Below are 20,601 nucleotides of genomic sequence, written 5' to 3'. Positions count from 1 at the left end.
ATAAATTGTTCGCTTCCTTCTGAAGCATTTACTCAAAATATTTGACTCATTTAGGCGAGGAACCTCGTTTACCAACAAGACCATCCAGCCCTTGTATTCCAAGTCCGTGCGGACTAAACTCACAATGTCGAGCTGTTGGCGAAACGCCAGTCTGCTCATGTTTGCCTAACTTTGTTGGCCGTGCACCAAACTGCCGCCCTGAATGCACGCTCAACTCAGAATGCCCTGCCAACTTGGCTTGTTTAAATGAGCGTTGCAAGGATCCCTGCCCTGGTTCGTGCGGTTTCAATGCTTTCTGCAATGTGGTGAATCACTCGCCAGTGTGCAGTTGTGAAACTGGTTTCACTGGCGATCCGTTCGCCGGCTGCACTCCAACACGTAAGCAATTATCATCGTCGTCCTCACAAAGAAGAACTTTTACTAACTTTCGATCGTTTGTAAACCGTTTAGCAACTGTAATACCGGAAGAACGACTTACACCTTGCATCCCTACGCCCTGTGGCCCCAACGCCGAATGTAGAGAACGCAATGGCGCTGGTTCATGCGTTTGCCTGCCAGAATATTTGGGAGATCCCTATAGCGGATGCCGTCCCGAATGCATTGCTAACTCCGACTGCCCGCGTGACAAGTCTTGTGTAAATAACAAATGTACTGATCCCTGTCCAGGTGTTTGTGGATTGAATGCCGAATGTCATGTGTCCAATCATGCACCAACATGTCAATGTCTGCAAGGTTACACGGGTAACCCGTTAAGCGCTTGCCGTGAAATACCTCAGCTCCCGCCAACGCCAAGTATGAAAATAATCTTACTAACCCCCCTGCTCATTTGATACATTCACTAATACAACCCATTATTTTTGTTGACTGCACAGCCCCGAAAGACTCAAATCCTTGCGTTCCATCACCATGCGGCCCCTACAGTCAATGTCGCGAGGTAAACGGCCATGCAGTATGCTCCTGTCAGACCAACTTTATTGGGTCACCACCAAATTGTAAGCCCGAATGTATCGTTTCCTCAGACTGCCCACAAAACCTTGCATGTCAAAACCAGAAATGTGTCGACCCCTGCCCTGGCACCTGCAGCAGCGAAGCGCGTTGCCAGGTTATAAATCATTATGCAGCGTGCTCTTGCCCGCCGGGCTTTACCGGAGATCCATTCAGTAGATGTATTAAAATTAAACGTAAGCATGTGTAGTACTTAAACATGTAAGGGGTAGCTTGGCGTTAGAAGTAGGAAGAGATGGATGCCCAACTCTCTTCTGAGTCGGTTTTTATGATTATTGTAAAGCACGCTCTTCTGTCGCAATGTTCCCCATTAAACACTAATATTTAAATACATACCTGCATGTTCATATAAATAACTATATATTTTCTCTTTGTTATGTTTTTCTACTTTTATGTGATATGTATAAATTTATAAATTTATATGTTGTGGCTGTGTAAAATCCTATCTACTCTACTTACAACTATATAAAATATACTATAAACAAACTATGAAAACATTACTACTGTGAACACAACCTATCCAACACTGCCTGCCTGCCTGCCTGCCTTCCTGTATGTTTAACTATCTTCCTGTTGCCTGTGTATGTAGTGGACGTGCCTTCTGTAGTAGTTAAACCTGGTAACCCATGTATACCTTCACCGTGTGGACCCAACTCGAAGTGTGTCGATGTTGGCGGTTCACCAGCATGTTCCTGTTTGCCTACCTACTTGGGACGACCACCGAATTGCCGTCCCGAGTGCCTAAGTAGCTCAGATTGTCCAGCTAATTTGGCATGTACCAATCAGAAATGTTCGAATCCTTGTGTCGGCGCATGCGGTGTACATACACTATGTACAGTTATTAAACACAATCCCACGTGTCAATGTGAAATAGGCTATACTGGAGATCCTTTCTCTGGATGTGCCATTGTAAAAAGTATATACCTTCATACTATACATCTTTTTCTATAGACATTTGAGCACTTCCAGGTTTAAATCAATTTGTTCTTTAATAAACAATATAAAGTAAAGAGAACTGCTCCATGTATTGTACATCCCTGCACGCAAGTGTCTCAAGTGTCTAATTATCAACATTTCTCACCAGCTCACTGTCCTTACACATAATTTCCTTTTTTTCGCCCTTACAGTGACACCAACGGAAGAACCACGCAATCCTTGCAATCCCAGCCCATGTGGTGCGAATGCTGTTTGTCGCGAGCGAAATGGTGCAGGATCCTGTTCATGCTTGCCTGAGTACTTTGGAGATCCATATAGTGGTTGCCGTCCGGAATGTGTACAAAATTCAGATTGCGATCGTTCGCGTGCTTGCATTAATAATAAATGTCAAGATCCATGCCCTGGTGTATGTGGCATAAATGCAGAATGTCGTGTCTTAAATCACGCACCAAACTGCATGTGTTTTGATGGTTACACCGGCGATCCACACCGTTCCTGTTCTGTTATCGAAATTACGACTATGACTCCAATCAATCCATGCCAACCATCACCTTGTGGCCCTTACAGCGAATGTCACGAGTCTAATGGGCATGCTGTTTGCTCTTGCGTCGATGGTTACGTCGGAGCGCCACCATCTTGTAAACCGGAATGTGTTGTCAGCTCGGAGTGCCCACAGAATCGCGCTTGTATTAATCAGAAGTGTGCAGATCCATGTCGTGGTGCGTGCGGCAACAATGCTCGTTGTCAAGTGGTCAACCATAATCCGATTTGTACATGTGCGCCTGGCTTAACCGGTGATCCGTTTACTTCCTGCATTGAAGAAAAAGAAACACCTCGAGATCCACAAAATCCATGCGTACCTTCTCCTTGTGGTCCCAACTCATTGTGTCGTGAGATAGGTGGGCAAGCAGCATGTTCCTGTCAGACCAACTATGTAGGTCGACCTCCCAACTGCCGTCCGGAATGTACCAACAGTGATGAATGTCCCAATAACTTATCGTGTCAGAACGAACGATGCATCGATCCATGTCCCGGCTCTTGCGGCAGCAATGCCTTCTGTAAGGTTGTGCAACACAACGCTATCTGCTCATGTACGGATGGTTACGAGGGCGACCCAATTTTGGGTTGCGAGTTAATACAACCAGTACTGCCGAAACAACCGCCTAGCTCGCCATGTGAACCTTCACCTTGTGGCCCACATACCGAATGTAGAGAACGTAATGGAGCCGGTGCGTGCTATTGCCATGACGGTTTCGAAGGCAATCCCTATGATACAGACCGCGGTTGCCGACGTGAATGTGAAATTAATGATGACTGTTCTACAGCACAGGCCTGTGTACGCTTCAAGTGCGTTGATCCATGCAACAACATTTGTGGTGAATTCGCCATTTGCTCGGTGGAGAATCATGTACCTACATGCAACTGTCCACCTGGTTACACCGGCGATCCGTTCTTCCAGTGCAAGCAGATACCAGTTACGCCCCCACCACCGATAAACCCTTGCGTACCATCACCATGTGGACCGAATAGTATCTGTCGCAGCATAAATGATCAAGCCGTATGCTCTTGTCAAGCCGGTTTCATCAATCAGCCTCCAAACTGCCGACCCGAGTGCGTTGTCAGTTCTGAGTGCGTTCCGGAACGCGCGTGTGTTAATAACAAATGCGTCGATCCATGCTTACACACTTGTGGTATACGCGCAATTTGTACCACAAGGAATCACAGCCCGATTTGTACTTGTCCACGTGGTATGACTGGTGATCCATTCGTACAGTGCTCGAAAATTCGTAAGTACCTGTAGAGTTCGAGTAATTTAAAATTGCATTACTTAACTATGATTTCTCTGTTTCTCTATTGTAGCAATTATCCACGATGTAGAACCTACAGAGCGCCCCCCATCTTGTGTGCCTTCGCCTTGCGGACCTAACTCCAAATGTCAAATTATCGGCGGTAGTCCGGCTTGCTCTTGCCTTCAAGACTTTATCGGTGCACCACCAAACTGCCGCCCTGAATGTGTTCTCAACTCAGAATGCGGTCCAACTGAAGCATGCATCAATCAAAAATGCCGTGACCCATGCCCTGGTTCCTGCGGTTTCGAAGCCAAGTGTCACGTACTCAATCATGTACCAATTTGCAACTGCATTGACGGTTATACAGGCGATCCATTCATACGTTGCAGTCCAATACCACCAGTTATAGAAACACCAAAAATTCCTAACGATCCCTGCGATCCGAGCCCATGTGGACCGAATGCCGACTGCTTCAATGGAGAATGTCGCTGCCAAGACAACTATCAAGGTAATCCTTACGATAGTTGTCGTCCAGAGTGCACGCTCTCAGCAGATTGCCCACGCGACAAGGCTTGTATGCGTAACAAATGTGTGGACCCATGCCCCGGCACTTGTGGTATTAATGCCATTTGTGAAGTACTCAACCATATCCCTGTTTGTTCATGCATCACGGGCTATGAAGGAGATCCGTTCAGCAATTGCAGACTTAAGGATATAATCGAACTACCTAAGCAAGCAGTTTGTTCGCCATCGCCTTGTGGCGCAAACAGCCAATGTCGTGACATCAACGGTCATGCAGTATGCTCATGCCTAGAGGGTTACATCGGAAGTCCACCACAATGTCGACCTGAATGTGTAGTGTCCAGCGAATGCTCGGCATTGCATGCTTGTGTCAACAAAAAATGTACTGATCCATGTGCAGGCGCCTGCGGTATTGACGCTCGTTGCGAAGTTATTAATCACAGTCCAATTTGCGGTTGCTCTCCTGGTAAAACAGGCGACCCATTCAAGCGCTGTTTTGATATACCACCGCCACAGCCACCAGAAGAACGTGATCCGGGCATACCGCGCGATCCATGCGTACCCAATGTGTGCGGGCCCAATTCAATTTGTAAAGCTACTGACAGCAGACCTTCTTGCCAGTGTTTACCAGAGTTCTTCGGTTCGCCACCAAACTGCCGTCCAGAATGTATAATCAACCCAGATTGTCCATCAAGTCAAGCATGCATTAATAATAAATGCCATGATCCTTGTCCTGGTTCTTGTGGCACAAATGCTGAGTGTCGCGTGATAAGTCATACCGTTTCCTGCTCATGTCCTGCGGGCTTTGCTGGTAATGCCTTTGTTCAATGTGTACCTGCTATTGAAGAGCCGGTCAAACCGTGCGAGCCGTCGCCATGCGGCGCGAACGCCGAATGTATTGAGCGTAATGGTGCAGCTTCTTGTAAATGTATAGATGACTACCAAGGCAATCCTTACGATGGTTGTCGACCCGAATGTGTGCTAAGTTCTGACTGTCCAACGGACAAGGCTTGCATACGCAACAAATGTAAAGATCCCTGTCCTGGAATTTGCGGCTCAAATGCACAATGCTACGCCGTTAATCATGTGCCGAATTGTGTTTGCAATGAAGGCTACACCGGAGATCCGTTCTCAAATTGTCAACGTCAAGTTGCGCCACCATCGCCCCCACCACAAGGTAATCCATGTCAGCCATCACCTTGTGGACTGAACAGCAAATGTCGCGAATCAAATGGTCTCGCCGTATGCTCATGCTTAGACTCGTTTATCGGCGCACCACCTAACTGCAAACCAGAGTGCACCGTCAATGCTGAATGTCCCCAAAATAAGGCTTGTCATAACTTTAGATGTGCTAATCCTTGTGCCGGTACCTGCGGCATAGACGCAAAGTGTGAAGTAATCAATCACAATCCTATATGCAGTTGTCCACTAGATATGACGGGTGATCCGTTCTCGCGTTGCTATCCAACACCACCACCTGCACCTAAAGATGAACCCAAGGCGCCAAGACACCCATGCTTCCCATCACCCTGTGGGCTATATGCCGAGTGTCGAGCTAGTGGTGATCAACCATCATGCTCATGCCTACCCAACTATATCGGCGCACCACCAAATTGCCGCCCTGAATGCGTCGTAAACACTGACTGCTCACCCGAAAAGTCTTGCATAGCTGAGAAATGCCGCAATCCATGTGAAGGTACATGCGGTATCAATTCGGAGTGCCGCATACAGAATCATCTAGCTGTTTGTACTTGTCGCAGCGGTTTCACCGGCGATCCATTTTCGCAATGCGTGGAAATAATCGAAATCAAAACACCGCCCACCGTATCGACAGATCCCTGTGATATCCAGCCTTGTGGCGCCAATGCCGAATGCGACAATGGCATTTGTACGTGCATACGCGATTATCAAGGTGATCCCTATGTAGGGTGTCGCCCCGAGTGTACACTCAGCACAGACTGTTCACCGAATAAAACTTGTCTCAACAAGAAATGTGTAGATCCGTGCCCAGGTACTTGTGGTCAAAATGCACAATGCGATGTCAGCAACCACATTCCGATATGTAGTTGTCCAAAGGGTTACGCTGGCGATCCATTCATCAATTGCCATCCGGAAATACAACGAGAACCAACGCCCAGAGATCCATGCCAGCCAAGTCCATGCGGATCAAACAGCATTTGTCAAGCAACCGCACAGGGTGCCGTCTGTGCCTGCCAGCCAGGTATGTTGGGCTCGCCACCGGCCTGCAAACCAGAGTGCATAGTCAGTTCTGAATGTTCACTGCAAACTGCATGCATACAAAAGAAATGCGTAGATCCATGTCCTGGCGCTTGCGGCCAATTTGCCAAATGTCAAGTAATAAACCACAATCCGATCTGCACTTGTAATGCCGGCTACACAGGTGATCCGTTTACACGCTGTTACATAGAAGAACGTGTCATTGAGAAAACACCAACAGCCAATCCCTGCATACCATCACCATGTGGACCGAACTCCGAATGTAAGGTAGTCGGAGATAGCTACGCATGCTCTTGCGCAGTCAGCTTTTTAGGCAAACCACCTAATTGTCGACCAGAATGTACCATTAATCCGGAATGTTCGTCAACAAAGGCGTGTATACGACAGAAATGCGAAGATCCATGTGTGGGTTCGTGTGGTTTCAATGCGCGTTGCAATGTGGCCAATCATATGCCCATCTGCACCTGTGAAGTGGGATATACCGGTGATCCATTCACCGGCTGTCAGCCAGTACAAGGTAAGACAAAAATTTACCGCATTTTTATATGTGAATAACACAGATGCAACCATTAAACGCTAAAAAAACTGCTATTTTATATTAAATATATTTTAAGCCATGAATCAATATGCTTTCTAAACTGCAAAACTGGGTGCTTTTATGTATTAAAAACACAATTCTAGCATCATTACAGCAATAAAGAACGGTTGTTATCTGAATGGCAAATTCTGTTAGTGGAACTGTTGGGTATTAAATCGTATTTGGCGCAGCTTTTCATTATTGTTCTTTACTAAAAAATAAACGACTTATACTCTAAAATTAGCTTCGGTTGAAACTTGTATTTTTGATTTGCATTAAAGTTCATGTGCCTTAAAGTTCCAGCACAGAATATGCCATCCGTAGTTGCCACACAAATTAGAACAGAATTTTTCATATTTATGTTTGTATATGTACCTGCACAGTTGGCAATTACACTGCGAGAAAAATTATTTCTCACTTCACAACTTAAATCCAAAAATGTATGATCTCACTTACGTGTCATTTCTTGCTTGAGTTTATTTAAAGACTTACTTTGAAAAGTATTAAGTATTTTTTTTTTGTATTTAGTTTTAATATTTTATCTTAAACGTCCATTCTTAACAAAAAACAAATGAAGTAATTTACCAAGTTAACCGTTTATGGGTATGAAAAGAACAAATTCCCTAGAGTTTGATCAAAACTTCCTTCACAAACACCGACAATCCATTTTCCACTTTCACCCACGGTACGTGGTTGCATCGGCTTCTATGACATACGATTACCGGATGCAATCTTTGAACTGAATCGTTCCAGAGCTTTCGTTTATTTCATCAAATGAGCAGCTGTAACCGCAAAAAGATTGCCAAGTGAACTGAAAATATAATATTTCCAATAAAATGTTTTGATTTTTTTAAAGTCAACATTTCTGATTTCGCCAAAACAGCTCGACTTTGTTTACAACCGACATACAGTTTCGAATCTTGCTGTTTTTAGTGAATACTGTATTTCGTCTTCTTCCGATATAGTTTCAGGTGGAATGCGTCTATACTGATTTCTTTAAAGCTTTTGATAAAGTTTCGCGCAATCTACTTATTTTTAAGTTGTTTGTATGGATTTTAATTCTTGTCTCTGAATTGGATTAAGTCATACTTATAATATGTAAATGAAATTGCAGTGCATCAATTGACGGCATCTCTTCCGAATCTTTCTTCGCAATCTTCTTGTGCTCCAAAAGGAATATACTTGGGACAGTATGATTTGCTTTGTTTATAAATGATTTTAGTAGCATGACGATTTAGAAGCATTTTCAAAAATTTCGAAATCAGATGACGTCTTGGAACTATGGTATTTTAGTTCTCGGCTTTAAACATCAAAAAGTGTTACTTTCATTTAGAGACTAAGTCATAAAATTTACATAAGCATAATTGAACGGGTACAAATAATATATGATTTCCTAAATGCGCCCTAAGTTCATTAAGTTTTGCTGAACCAATTCCTACATATCAGTATCGTTTGCTAGTCTTTGGAGATAAGAAAATAAATTGTTGTTGTTGTTGTAGCAGCCTTCTAATGGACTATGAATAAGTTCGTGCGGTTTTTGGTTACAAATTTAATATTCAAAATATTGTCCATCGCTTACTACTACTTTTTCCCATCTTTCTGGCAATTCACGGATTCCCTTTGTGAAAAATTCGGTCGGTTTTGCCGCAATCCACGAATCGATCCATTTTTTGACTTCATCGTAATTACGGAAGTGCTGGTCAGCCAGGCCATGTTGCATCGATCGGAAGAGATAGTAATCGGATGGCGCAAGGTCTGGACTATACGGCGGGTGGGGTAGGGCATCCCATTTGAGCGTTTCTAAGTATGTTTTGACCACTTGTGCAACATGTGGCCGAGCATTGTCATGTTGCAAAATAACTTTGTCGTGTCTATCGGCGTATTGCGGCCGTTTTTCTCGCAGTGCTCGGCTCAAACGCATCAATTGTCGTCGGTAGACATCCCCCGTAATCGTTTCATTCGGTTTCAGTAGCTCATAATACACAACACCCAGCTGGTCCCACCAGATACACAGCATAACCTTCAGGCCATGAATATTCTGCGCCGACGTCGATGTTGAAGCATGGCCAGGGTATCCATACGTTGCCCGACGTTTTGGATTGTCGTAATGGACCCACTTTTCATCGCCAGTCACAATTCGATGCAAAAAACCCTTTCTTTTGTGCCGTTGAAGCAGTTGTTCTCATGCCATAAAACGGCGTTCAACGTCTCTTGGCTTCAATTCATACGGCACCCAATGGCCTACCTTTCGGATCATTCCCATGGCTTTTAAACGTTTGGAAATGGTTGATTGATCAACTCCCAAAGTTTTTGCAACCTCTTCTTGCGTTTGAGCCGGATCTTGATCGAGCAATTCCTCCAATTCGGTATCCATGAACTTTGGCGGCGCACCCTCGCGTTCTTCGTCTTCCAAGCCAAAATCACCACTTTTAAAGCGTGCAAACCACTTCTGGCACGTTCGCTCAGATAGAGCATGCTCACCATAAACTTCCACCAAGATACGATGACTTTCGGCTGCTTTTTTCTTCATATTAAAATAATGAAGAAGAATTCCCCGCAAAAACACATTATTTGGCACGAAATTCGACATTTTCAAGTGTGGTAAAAATATTGTTGTTTACGCTTCAAATAAAAAACTTATACTGACGTTTGTGCCTTACGACAGTAGCTCTTCAATGAATGTTTGGAAATGTGGATCGATGGAATAATAATCAAGTTACGCCATCTGTTGTAAAACCGCACGAACTTATAAATAGACCTATTAAACTCTGTCAATGCGATGTAGTCACAGATCGTCTTCGTCTAACTCATCTACTCATCACTCAGAAAACGTGCTACTTTGACAGGTTGGGTGCAGAGGGAGAGGGATGCAGTAGAGTAGATTTGCAGTTTGGGACCTTAGTAGCAATTGTGATTATGTGCGCTGAATATGAGAGTAAATTATCAAATTCGACGCAAACATTTTGGAGTTGTTAACTGTCGGTATGGGTGTGTCACCGAATTTCACCTTTAGCAATAGTTTGACCTCCTTCGTCCAGGTGGTAAAGAGGGTCGTCGTGGATTTAGTGGGGGAAAGTAGGAGATTCCTCGCAGTGAAAAAGTGAGAAAGGCTGCTATAAGCATCCACTTTGGAACACATCGTCAGCATAGAAGACCAGTGAGACTCCCTCTGGTGGGGGTTGTCTAAGTTGGTCCTGCTGTGCATTACGCGCCACGCTGGGCGGTTGCGGGTGAACTGCTCGACAGTAGAGAGCAACGTAGTCACGAGCTCATTTTCGGATGGTACGCAGGCCAGATCACCTCCGAAAGCGGCACCAGCCATTGCAAGAGTTGCATTTGACTGATGTCAAATTTCGAGTTTCTCTGGTCTGACACACAGACCAACAGCTGCTGGTTAGTTAGTTAGAACAAGGGTTGTGAAGTAGAAGGGGGTTGGGGTTGCTCGGGTGAACTCCCTTGAGATTTGGAGTGCTGGTTGGTTGCGCGAGCACATTTTGCGAGGTGGAAGCCATAAAGGTGGGGCCAACCCCTGGCCACATAGCGCATGGACTACTCCCTATGTGTTTTAAGGCTATAGCGGGTCTTAAGATGGCACCACCCGTCTCACTGGTTGCATCTAACCGATGTTGATTTTGGGTAAAGCCGTCTTTGGCAAACGCAGCAGAAATATACTCCTGGTTACTTACCTTCTGGAACCGGCTGCCAAGGGAATCTTATATATCAGTGTAGAGATAGGCTTACCTCGAGGCCATAAGTTGTCGCACTCTCTTTACGCGGAGGACTTACCTCATGGGTGCGGGGCTTAACAGACTAATCAGCCATACGGTATCTTGCATATTATTAGCTTGATAGCGTCAGCGTAAGAGTGATTTCCCTTGTCAGTGATCATAGGGCCTTGATTGCAACCTGACTAACGCAATTGTTTAAGCGAATTGTGCATTTACATCCTTTTAATTTCCTCTCAAATGGCCCATGATGTAGAGTTTTTACATCACGAGCCGACAGCAACAAATGTTGACCTTTTTGGCGAATATACAATATTCGAAAGCGAATCGGCGGCTTCTTTCGCCGTAGTTACATAACTCCGGTTAGAGAATAATACTACCAGAAGGTTAAATTTCAGTGTACTCAGCACTGTCACTTTTGATGACGCTTTTTCATTTGCTTATGTTTATAATCTGTCTATCCAACTGCAGCTTTACCATTTTAGTTCTTTGTATAAACGGTTAACTTCGTAAAATTTATGTTTGTTATAAAGAAAATCTTTCTGACATGAATGATGAATAAATATATTTATAGGCTCTATATATAAGTATTTATAATTGTCAAGCACAACAAAATGCATTTTTTATTTCGTTTACACCTTAAACGTTAATTTGTTGTTTAAATTCACAAAACTCATAAATGTCACAAAATGCGATCACATCATCTGTTCTAATTTGTTTATTATTATAACTCACTTTTTTTAAATAAAAATCATGTCTGTTACACTGTCAAACACAATGCATTGCAATGAGAAGAAACAAGTGCAACATTCTACTGTTGCACTGCGCTTTTACGCACATTCAAATATTTATATGTGTATACTAGGATGTGTAAACGTTTTTCTTAATTTGCTGTATGCCAAAAAAATTAGACATATTTATTTATTGTTCCCTTAGTTAATGTTAGCCCGATCTGAAAGCTTTTTATACCAATTTTCGCATGGGGATCCACTGGTAATTTTCAAAGCTTTGGCAGCTCGGGAAAATATTAAATAAAACAATAAAAAAGTCGTCTCATTTTTAGGCAAAAGAACAAATTTACGGGAAAACATAAAAGAAAACATTTTTATTTCTTTACTGCTCACCACGCACACCGCACATGTGTGTACTCATCTTGGACACTTCAGCGGCAAAATGCAGATTTCAACAGGCACAAATCTCGTACGAACTGTCCGAATTTGTTTCGCTTTTGAAAGTGTGTGGCAGCTGTAAAAGGCATTGTTTTTATTAACTTATTTATTGACCTACTTATACATACATACATATGTACGAAAAAATTAAAAAGAACATGCCCTGTGTAATGCTTTTTATTTATCTATGATATCAACTTGCTAAGCGCTTTACTTGCCTTAATAAAATAAAAATCACGCCTCGCCTTACTATTTGCCTCACCTTTTGAATATATACCCGTATTTCTTAACTCTGACGTATTTATGTAGTTTATAAGTCCATGGAAATAGATAATACGCCTTGATGTTGGATGTATATTAGTTTTTAGCTGTAAGAGTGTTGCAATAGCAAAAAATTAAATAAAACGCTTTTCTAAAACGAAATAAAAGCCTAGAAAATCAATCTTACTGCTAGTCGGACCAGATTTGAATTTAGAAAGTAATCCCAAGTCTGGTAAAAATAAAAACAAAATAATCTGACCAAATATCGCCTAAAATAAAGCCTGAATATGAAATGCTTATCACAACACAAAACTAAAACAAACCAAACCAAGCCTTACACAAATTGCTGGTCCTAATACCCCCAAACACTGCTTACACAAATGTTATAATTTGATACACCTAGCAAGCCCCTCATACTAAGTCTGTAATCTTCGTCGAGTTCTGCGTTGTTTTTTGCGTACCGCCCTAACCAAAGCTAACCCAAATTGATATCTCTATTTGAATAAAAAATATCAACGGCCCAAAAATTCATTATCTGCTGAACGTCAACTGCTTTAATAAACCAATCAACGCTGGATGCTACATTTTAACCCATAACAAATCTAATTGTTTAAGCTAGTCTAAGTAAAGCTTTACTAAATTAATATTCAAAATTATTTAATAAACAAAAGATCTCAATAAAATATTTCAAATTGGAAGCTAAAAACAAATGCGTTTCATTGGAAAGGCAAACACAAGTTACTGATCAAATAATCACGAAAATTTTGATGTCGAATTTTCGAAATTTTCTACTCGTATACTTAAGTATGTACCGCTAAAGTAAACGCGCACATGCATTTGCACTCACACGCTCGCATTTTTACACACACAAACACAATTGAGTAAGAACTTAACAAAAATGAACACAAGTTTTATTTAAAACAAAACACAAAAAAAGAAACAACCCATACAGTGTTGTACCGCACTCGTTTAACCTTTATTAAGCTAAGTGTAACCGTTACAAGTGCACCGCAAATTGTTGTCTAACTGTCATATATTTCGATTACTCTGATTTAACCGTTAAACGTAACCACCGTAACAGTGTAATAATGTGTGTTGGCAATTAAGCAAATATTTTACGTGCTCTAACCTATATTTACGTGCTCTAAATAATATATTAAAACAAAAACAAAAAAATGGAATGTAAAAGGCAAACAAACAAAACAAGCATACAAATTGCCAAAGCTGCGCTACTGAAACTCAAAAGGTGTGTTGACTTTACTAATGGCATATCTTACAACACACATGTCAAACCTTTCTAACTCTTTGTCTTTTTCGCATCTCTCTTTCTTTCTCTCCCACAGAGCGTATTGTAAACGAGCAAATTACACCGTGCCAGCCCAATCCATGTGGCTCGAATGCCATTTGTCGCGATCGTAATGGCATTGGCTCGTGTCAGTGTCTACCCGATTATTTCGGTGACCCCTATCAGTCGTGTCGACCCGAATGTATACGCAATTCGGATTGTCCTAGTTCGCAAGCATGTACTCAACAAAAATGTCGCGATCCTTGCCCAGGCACTTGTGGCACAAACGCTGATTGCAGCGTTATAAATCATGTACCGTCGTGTATGTGCCGCATCGGTTTTACGGGCGATCCTTATAGTTACTGCCATTTGGAGCCACCAGCACGTAAGCACATCTGCCCCTACGTACCTAATAAATATCGTGATTTTCCATATTTTGCTTCTTCTCTTTTCTCGTCGCTATTGGATTTCTATAGCCATTCGTGAGGCACCACCAATAAATCCGTGCCAGCCATCACCATGTGGTCCCAACTCTCAGTGCCGCGAGCTTAATGGCCAGGCGGTATGTTCGTGTTTGGAACAATATATTGGCGTACCGCCAAACTGCCACCCAGAATGTGTTCTCAGCACAGAATGTGCCCATGACAAAGCATGCATAAATCAACGTTGTGTGGATCCCTGTCCAGGCACGTGTGGCACAAACGCTGAGTGCCGCGTGCGCAATCATAGTCCGTTGTGTCAGTGCCGTAATGGTTTTACCGGCGATGCGTTTACACGTTGCTATCCAATACCACGTAAGGGTTATTGAAGTCCCTTATATGTGAAAAATATCGTTAACTTTACTTCACTTGCTATAGCCCCGCCACCAGCTATTTCTCATATTGAACGGGATCCTTGCGTACCCTCACCTTGTGGCCCACATAGCGATTGTCGCAACATCAACAGCGTACCGTCTTGCTCCTGTCTACAAAATTACATTGGGGCGCCACCCAACTGTCATCCGGAATGTACCATCAGCGCTGAATGTCCTTCGAACAAGGCTTGTATACTCGAAAAATGCATCGATCCCTGTCCGGGCTCTTGCGGGTTTGACGCCGAGTGTAGTGTCATCAACCACACTCCCATTTGTACATGTCCCAAAGGTTACACGGGCGATCCATTCACCAACTGTCACCTCATTCCACCAGAACCAATCATTAGTAAGCAAATGTTTACCAAAACTCATCGCCAACGGCTGCAATGAACAAATTCCATTTAATTTTTTAGATGAACCCATCGATCCTTGTCATCCATCACCATGTGGTGCAAATGCTCAATGCCAAAATGGTATTTGTACCTGTCTTACAGAATATCACGGGGACCCATACACAGGTTGTCGTCCCGAATGTGTTTTGAACACTGACTGCTCGCGCGAAAAGGCATGCTTACGCAGAAAATGCGCCAACCCCTGCCCTGGCACATGTGGTGAAAACGCCATTTGTGATGTTATAAACCATATACCCATGTGTAGATGCCCAGATGGCACTGTCGGCAGTGCTTTCATTCGTTGCAGTCCAGCACCAAGTAAGCTCGCTAAGCGTTGCTGTTACCCAACTCTACGATACTAATTATTCACACTTTTGCCAGAAATTACAGTCACAAATCCATGTCATCCTTCACCTTGCGGTCCGAACTCTCAGTGTCGCGAAGTCAACCAACAAGCTGTTTGTTCTTGTCTGCCCAACTTCATGAGCAGTCCACCAACTTGCCGCCCTGAATGTGTCTCGAATTCTGACTGTGCCCCTACACAGGCTTGTCTAAACCAGAAGTGTGGGGATCCATGCCCGGGCACATGCGGTATTGATGCCGAGTGCTCTGTCGTCAATCATAGCCCTTTCTGCACTTGTCCGCCTCGATACAGTGGAAACCCATTCATACGCTGTCAACCGATTAGTAAGAAATTCATTGCTAATGCCTTTTTGGAAAAAAAGTTGCAACTTCATTTAATTTTTTATACAGTTGAACCACAACGTGTCATCACACCAACGGATCCTTGCCGTCCATCGCCTTGTGGCCCATATTCACAATGTCGTCCAATCGGTGAAGCACCATCGTGTTCTTGTCTTGAGTCCTATATAGGCCGTCCACCGAATTGTCGACCCGAATGCGTTACGAGCTCAGACTGCGCCAGCACCTTAGCATGTATCAATCATAAATGTGTTGATCCCTGCCCTGGACGCTGTGGCTTGAATGCAGAATGTCGTGTGATTAGCCATGCTGTACAATGTAACTGTGTGGTTGGCTATACCGGCGATCCATTTGTGCAATGCAGTCTTCCACCAGAACGTGATGTCGTCGAAATACGAACACCTTGCAGTCCGAGTCCGTGTGGACCTAATGCAGTTTGTCGCGAACATAATGGTGCTGGTTCATGCGCATGCTTGCCGGAATACTTTGGCAATCCCTATGAGGGTTGCCGCCCTGAATGCATAATGAATTCCGATTGCCCCTCGAATAAAGCATGCCAGCAACAGAAGTGCCAAGATCCATGTCCAGGCACTTGTGGCCAGAATGCCGATTGTCAAGTAGTCAATCATTTGCCATCTTGCACTTGCATTAACGGCTATACCGGTGATCCATATCGTATCTGCACACCTCCTGTTGAACGTAAGAAATTTTTTCTTATTCTTATAGTTTAAAATTCTATTCATTTTGCTGTATTACCGCCATAACAGCCATGCGTACAGAATACGTGAATCCATGCCAGCCCACGCCGTGTGGTCCAAACTCTCAGTGTCGTGAGTCAAATGAACAAGCTGTTTGTTCTTGTCTACCGGATTTCGTAGGCACTCCACCTGCATGTCGTCCTGAATGTACCATTTCCTCTGAGTGCGACACAAATAGGGCTTGCATCGCTCAAAAATGCGTGGATCCATGCGCGACCAATCCATGCGGCAACAATGCTCAATGTCGTGTTAGGAATCACAGTCCCATTTGTACTTGCAATAATGGATTTACCGGCGATGCATTTACTAGATGTTATCCCATACCACGTAAGCAATAGATATGACAGAAAGCAGGAATATCTTCCATACTGATTTTAATTTCTCATTTAGCGCCATCCATTGAAGTTGAACGCGAAGAATATCGTGACCCCTGCTTACCCTCACCTTGCGGTCCTAACGCAGAGTGTCGGAATATAAACGGTGTTCCCTCTTGCTCTTGTCTAACTGCATTCATCGGCCAACCACCCAATTGCCGACCAGAATGCACTATCAATTCGGAGTGTCCAAGTCAGCAGGCTTGCATCAATAAGAAATGTAGAGATCCCTGTCCTGGCGCTTGTGGTCTAAACACAGAATGTCGAGTAATCAATCATACACCGACATGTACTTGTATAGAAAACTATATAGGCAATCCGTTTATCAACTGTAATCTTAAACCACCAGAACGTAAGACATCAATGAAATATAAGGATTTAACTCGTTACGCAAACTCTTTTTTTTACTTCGATAACAGCAACTCAACCAACAGTGTTCGATGATCCTTGCGTTCCATCACCATGTGGCCCAAATAGTCAATGCAACAATGGCCAATGTACTTGTATACCGGAATATCAGGGTGATCCTTATATAGGCTGTCGTCCAGAATGTGTCCTCAATACAGATTGTGCACGAGATCGCGCATGTGTCCGCAATAAATGTATCGATCCATGTCCTGGAACCTGCGGTAACAACGCAATTTGCGTTGTTAACAACCACGTCCCCATGTGTCATTGTCCGGAAAATATGTCCGGCAATGCCTTCTTCGAGTGCCACGCAATTGAAAGTAATTATAAGCTTCATTTATAATCTAGAATTTTACAAATTGCTTTATTGCCTTACCTTATAGAGCCCATAATAAGAAATCCTTGTCAACCATCGCCTTGTGGACCCAACAGTCAGTGTCGTGAACTGCAGAATGTAGGTGTCTGCTCTTGTCTCCAAGGCTTTATAGGTAGTCCACCGCAATGCCGTCCAGAATGCACGACAAACTCTGAATGTCCACCCGATCAAGCATGTCAGAACTCCAAGTGTCGCGATCCATGTCCGGGAACATGTGGCTTTAATGCTGTGTGCAATATTGTCAATCATAACCCATTCTGTACATGTCGCAGTCAAATGACAGGGAATCCGTTTGTGCGTTGTCTGGAAATAAGTATGAAATTACTTAATTATCAATAAATCATTTTATTTATCTGCTTACGGATTTCCTCAAATAGTTGCTCCTATTACTCAAGACACACCTCCTAATCCCTGTGTACCCTCGCCATGTGGTCCAAACTCAGAGTGCAGAGTCTCTGGTGACTCTCCGTCGTGCTCATGCCTGCCAGAGTTTAAAGGTTCACCGCCAAATTGTCGTCCTGAATGCATATCCAACTCAGAATGCCCGTTGAAACAAGCATGTATAAATCAGAAATGCAAAGATCCTTGCCCTGGATTGTGTGGGCTGAACGCCAATTGTCGTGTCTTTAGTCACACCCCCATGTGTCTCTGTCAAGACAGCTTTACTGGTGATCCATTCTCGCAATGTAATCCAGTAAAAGATAAGCGAATTGAAGTGCTAAAGCCGTGCAGTCCGAGTCCATGTGGCGTCAACGCTAAATGCGAAGAACGTGGCAGTGCGGGTTCTTGTCAATGCTTACCAGAGTACTTTGGAAATCCATATGAAGGATGTCGACCGGAATGTGTGCTTAATTCAGACTGTCCATCGAACAAGGCTTGTCAAAATCAGAAATGTGTCGATCCCTGTCCAGGCACATGTGGTGCAAACGCAATATGCCAAACGATCAACCATATACCTTCTTGTGAATGCTATTCCGGCTATATTGGTGATCCATATCAATTATGTCAAGTAGTCCAAGAAGAACGTAAGCATGTTTTAAAGCTGCATGCGGTAGCAGTGTGCCTCATCTCTTTTATATTTTTAGCGCCGAAAGTATACGAAAATTCCTGCCAGCCATCGCCGTGTGGTCCTAATTCCAAATGCCGTGAAGTTAATGGTCAAGGGGTTTGTTCCTGCCTGCCAGAGTACGTAGGCAGTCCACCAGCGTGTCGACCAGAGTGCATAACTAGCTCTGAATGTTCCACCGATAAGGCATGTATTAATCGGAAATGTGTTGATCCCTGCCCGGGAGTTTGTGGACAGAATGCTGAATGTCGCGTTAGGAATCACAGTCCCATCTGTACTTGTGACAATGGTTTCACCGGCGATGCGTTTGTGCGTTGCTTCCGAATTATAAGTAAGACCTCTTGCCTTTTCACATCTTTACAACAAAAAAAACTGACGTGACCACGTTATTCTCCAATAGCGTCACCTCCTCCACCACCGCCACAATTTCAGCCACAAGATCCATGCGTACCATCACCCTGTGGCCCAAATTCCCTATGTCGTGATGCGCATGGCACCCCATCGTGCTCTTGCTTACCGAATTTCCTTGGAACACCCCCATCTTGTCGTCCAGAATGCAGTCTCAACTCGGAGTGTCCCAGTCATCAAGCTTGTATTAATCAGAAATGTCGGGATCCTTGTCCAGGCTCTTGTGGCCTCAGTGCATTATGCAATGTCATAAACCATACACCGATTTGCACATGTCAAACAGGTTATACCGGCAATCCATTCACTGTCTGTAATCCGTTACCTCCACCACGAAGTAAGTAGAAGTTAGAATGAAAAGAAACATATTTAGTACTCCGAAATTTTTTTATTCAGCTGAAATTGTGCCCCAAGACGATCCATGTATTCCCTCGCCCTGCGGTTCAAATGCACAATGTAACAATGGCCAGTGTACATGTATACCAGAATACTTTGGCGATCCCTATAAAGGCTGTCGACCTGAATGTGTGTTGCACACGGATTGTGCCAGAGATCGCGCTTGTGTACGCCACAAGTGCGTCGACCCCTGCCCTGGAACATGCGCATCTAATGCCATCTGTGAAGTTTTGAATCACATACCAATTTGTCGCTGCCCCGACGGTATGGAAGGCAATGCTTTCATACAATGCACACCCATACAGAGTAAGATTTAAATAAATGAAGCGCTTAAAAATTCGATAAAAATTAAAATTTTACAGAACTGGATGTTCCACGGAATCCTTGTCATCCAACACCCTGCGGACCAAATAGTCAATGTCGCGAAGTTAATCAACAAGCCGTATGTTCCTGCATACCGTCCTTTATAGGCAACCCACCCTTCTGTCGGCCGGAATGCACTACCAACTCAGAATGCCCACTGAATCATGCTTGCCTTAATCAGAAATGTTCCAATCCATGCCCAGGCGTTTGTGGCATTAATGCACTTTGCCATGTAACTAATCACAGTCCGTTCTGTCGTTGCCCGCACAGATATTCCGGTAATCCATTTATCAGTTGCCAACCCATCATAGAGTTGCCGGTACCGCGTCCACCCACCCAACCTTGTGAACCATCACCTTGCGGTCCATACTCTGAATGTCGCGTTGTGGGTGACCAGCCCTCGTGCACTTGCTTGACCGATTATATCGGTGCTCCACCTAATTGTAGACCCGAATGCGTGACTAGCTCAGAATGTGCCACTAATTTAGCCTGTATCAATCAAAAATGCAAAGACCCTTGTCCAGGCTTGTGTGGGAATAGTGCTGTATGCCGAGTTCTTTCTCACACTCCAAGCTGCTATTGTCCAACAGGCTTCGAAGGCGATCCATTCGTACAATGTGTGGAAATTAAAATCCCACAACTGGATCATATCGATCCTTGCAATCCAAACCCTTGTGGTCCGAATGCACGCTGCGTGCAACGTAATGACGCTGGTTCATGCCAATGCCTTCCTGAGTACTTTGGTAATCCTTACGAAGGCTGTAGACCTGAGTGCATGTTAAATTCTGATTGTGCTTCCGACAAAGCCTGCCAAAATATGAAATGCCGTGATCCCTGTCCTGGCACCTGCGGCCAAAATGCCATCTGTGTAGTGCTGAATCACGTACCGACATGTAGTTGTATACCTGACTATAGTGGTGACCCATATCGCTTTTGCCAAGTAGAGAAACAACGTAAGCAAACAATGAAGTTAAAATGTTTAGAATTTATAGCGATAGAC

The 20,601-nt window shown here is 43.8% G+C and overlaps 1 protein-coding gene across 20 annotated transcripts in view; it reads left to right on the top strand.

Annotated features, from left to right (window-relative positions):
- Positions 1-20,601, top strand: part of LOC128865361 (uncharacterized) — a 243,725-nt gene that overhangs the window by 193,214 nt on the left and 29,910 nt on the right. For 19 of the 20 annotated variants that reach the window (XM_054105628.1, XM_054105639.1, XM_054105638.1 and 16 more), the window contains 21 exons: positions 55-378; positions 451-792; positions 873-1,181; positions 1,595-1,921; positions 2,133-3,728; positions 3,802-7,008; positions 13,567-13,893; positions 13,985-14,302; positions 14,366-14,707; positions 14,775-15,071; positions 15,135-15,440; positions 15,507-16,154; positions 16,223-16,540; positions 16,604-16,939; positions 17,007-17,315; positions 17,379-17,684; positions 17,749-18,396; positions 18,457-18,768; positions 18,838-19,179; positions 19,239-19,544; positions 19,601-20,554. In XM_054105628.1, the coding sequence (XP_053961603.1) occupies positions 55-378; positions 451-792; positions 873-1,181; positions 1,595-1,921; positions 2,133-3,728; positions 3,802-7,008; positions 13,567-13,893; positions 13,985-14,302; positions 14,366-14,707; positions 14,775-15,071; positions 15,135-15,440; positions 15,507-16,154; positions 16,223-16,540; positions 16,604-16,939; positions 17,007-17,315; positions 17,379-17,684; positions 17,749-18,396; positions 18,457-18,768; positions 18,838-19,179; positions 19,239-19,544; positions 19,601-20,554 (12,174 nt within the window). The remainder of the gene's footprint in view (positions 1-54; positions 379-450; positions 793-872; positions 1,182-1,594; positions 1,922-2,132; positions 3,729-3,801; positions 7,009-13,566; positions 13,894-13,984; positions 14,303-14,365; positions 14,708-14,774; positions 15,072-15,134; positions 15,441-15,506; positions 16,155-16,222; positions 16,541-16,603; positions 16,940-17,006; positions 17,316-17,378; positions 17,685-17,748; positions 18,397-18,456; positions 18,769-18,837; positions 19,180-19,238; positions 19,545-19,600; positions 20,555-20,601) is intronic. The other variant, XM_054105637.1, reaches the window with a different exon arrangement.

Source organism: Anastrepha ludens, chromosome 5 (assembly GCF_028408465.1).
Source record: "Anastrepha ludens isolate Willacy chromosome 5, idAnaLude1.1, whole genome shotgun sequence".
Taxonomy (NCBI): domain Eukaryota; kingdom Metazoa; phylum Arthropoda; class Insecta; order Diptera; family Tephritidae; genus Anastrepha; species Anastrepha ludens.
The sequence above is the reverse complement of the archived record's forward strand: the minus strand, read 5'-3'. Positions and strand labels throughout refer to the sequence as shown.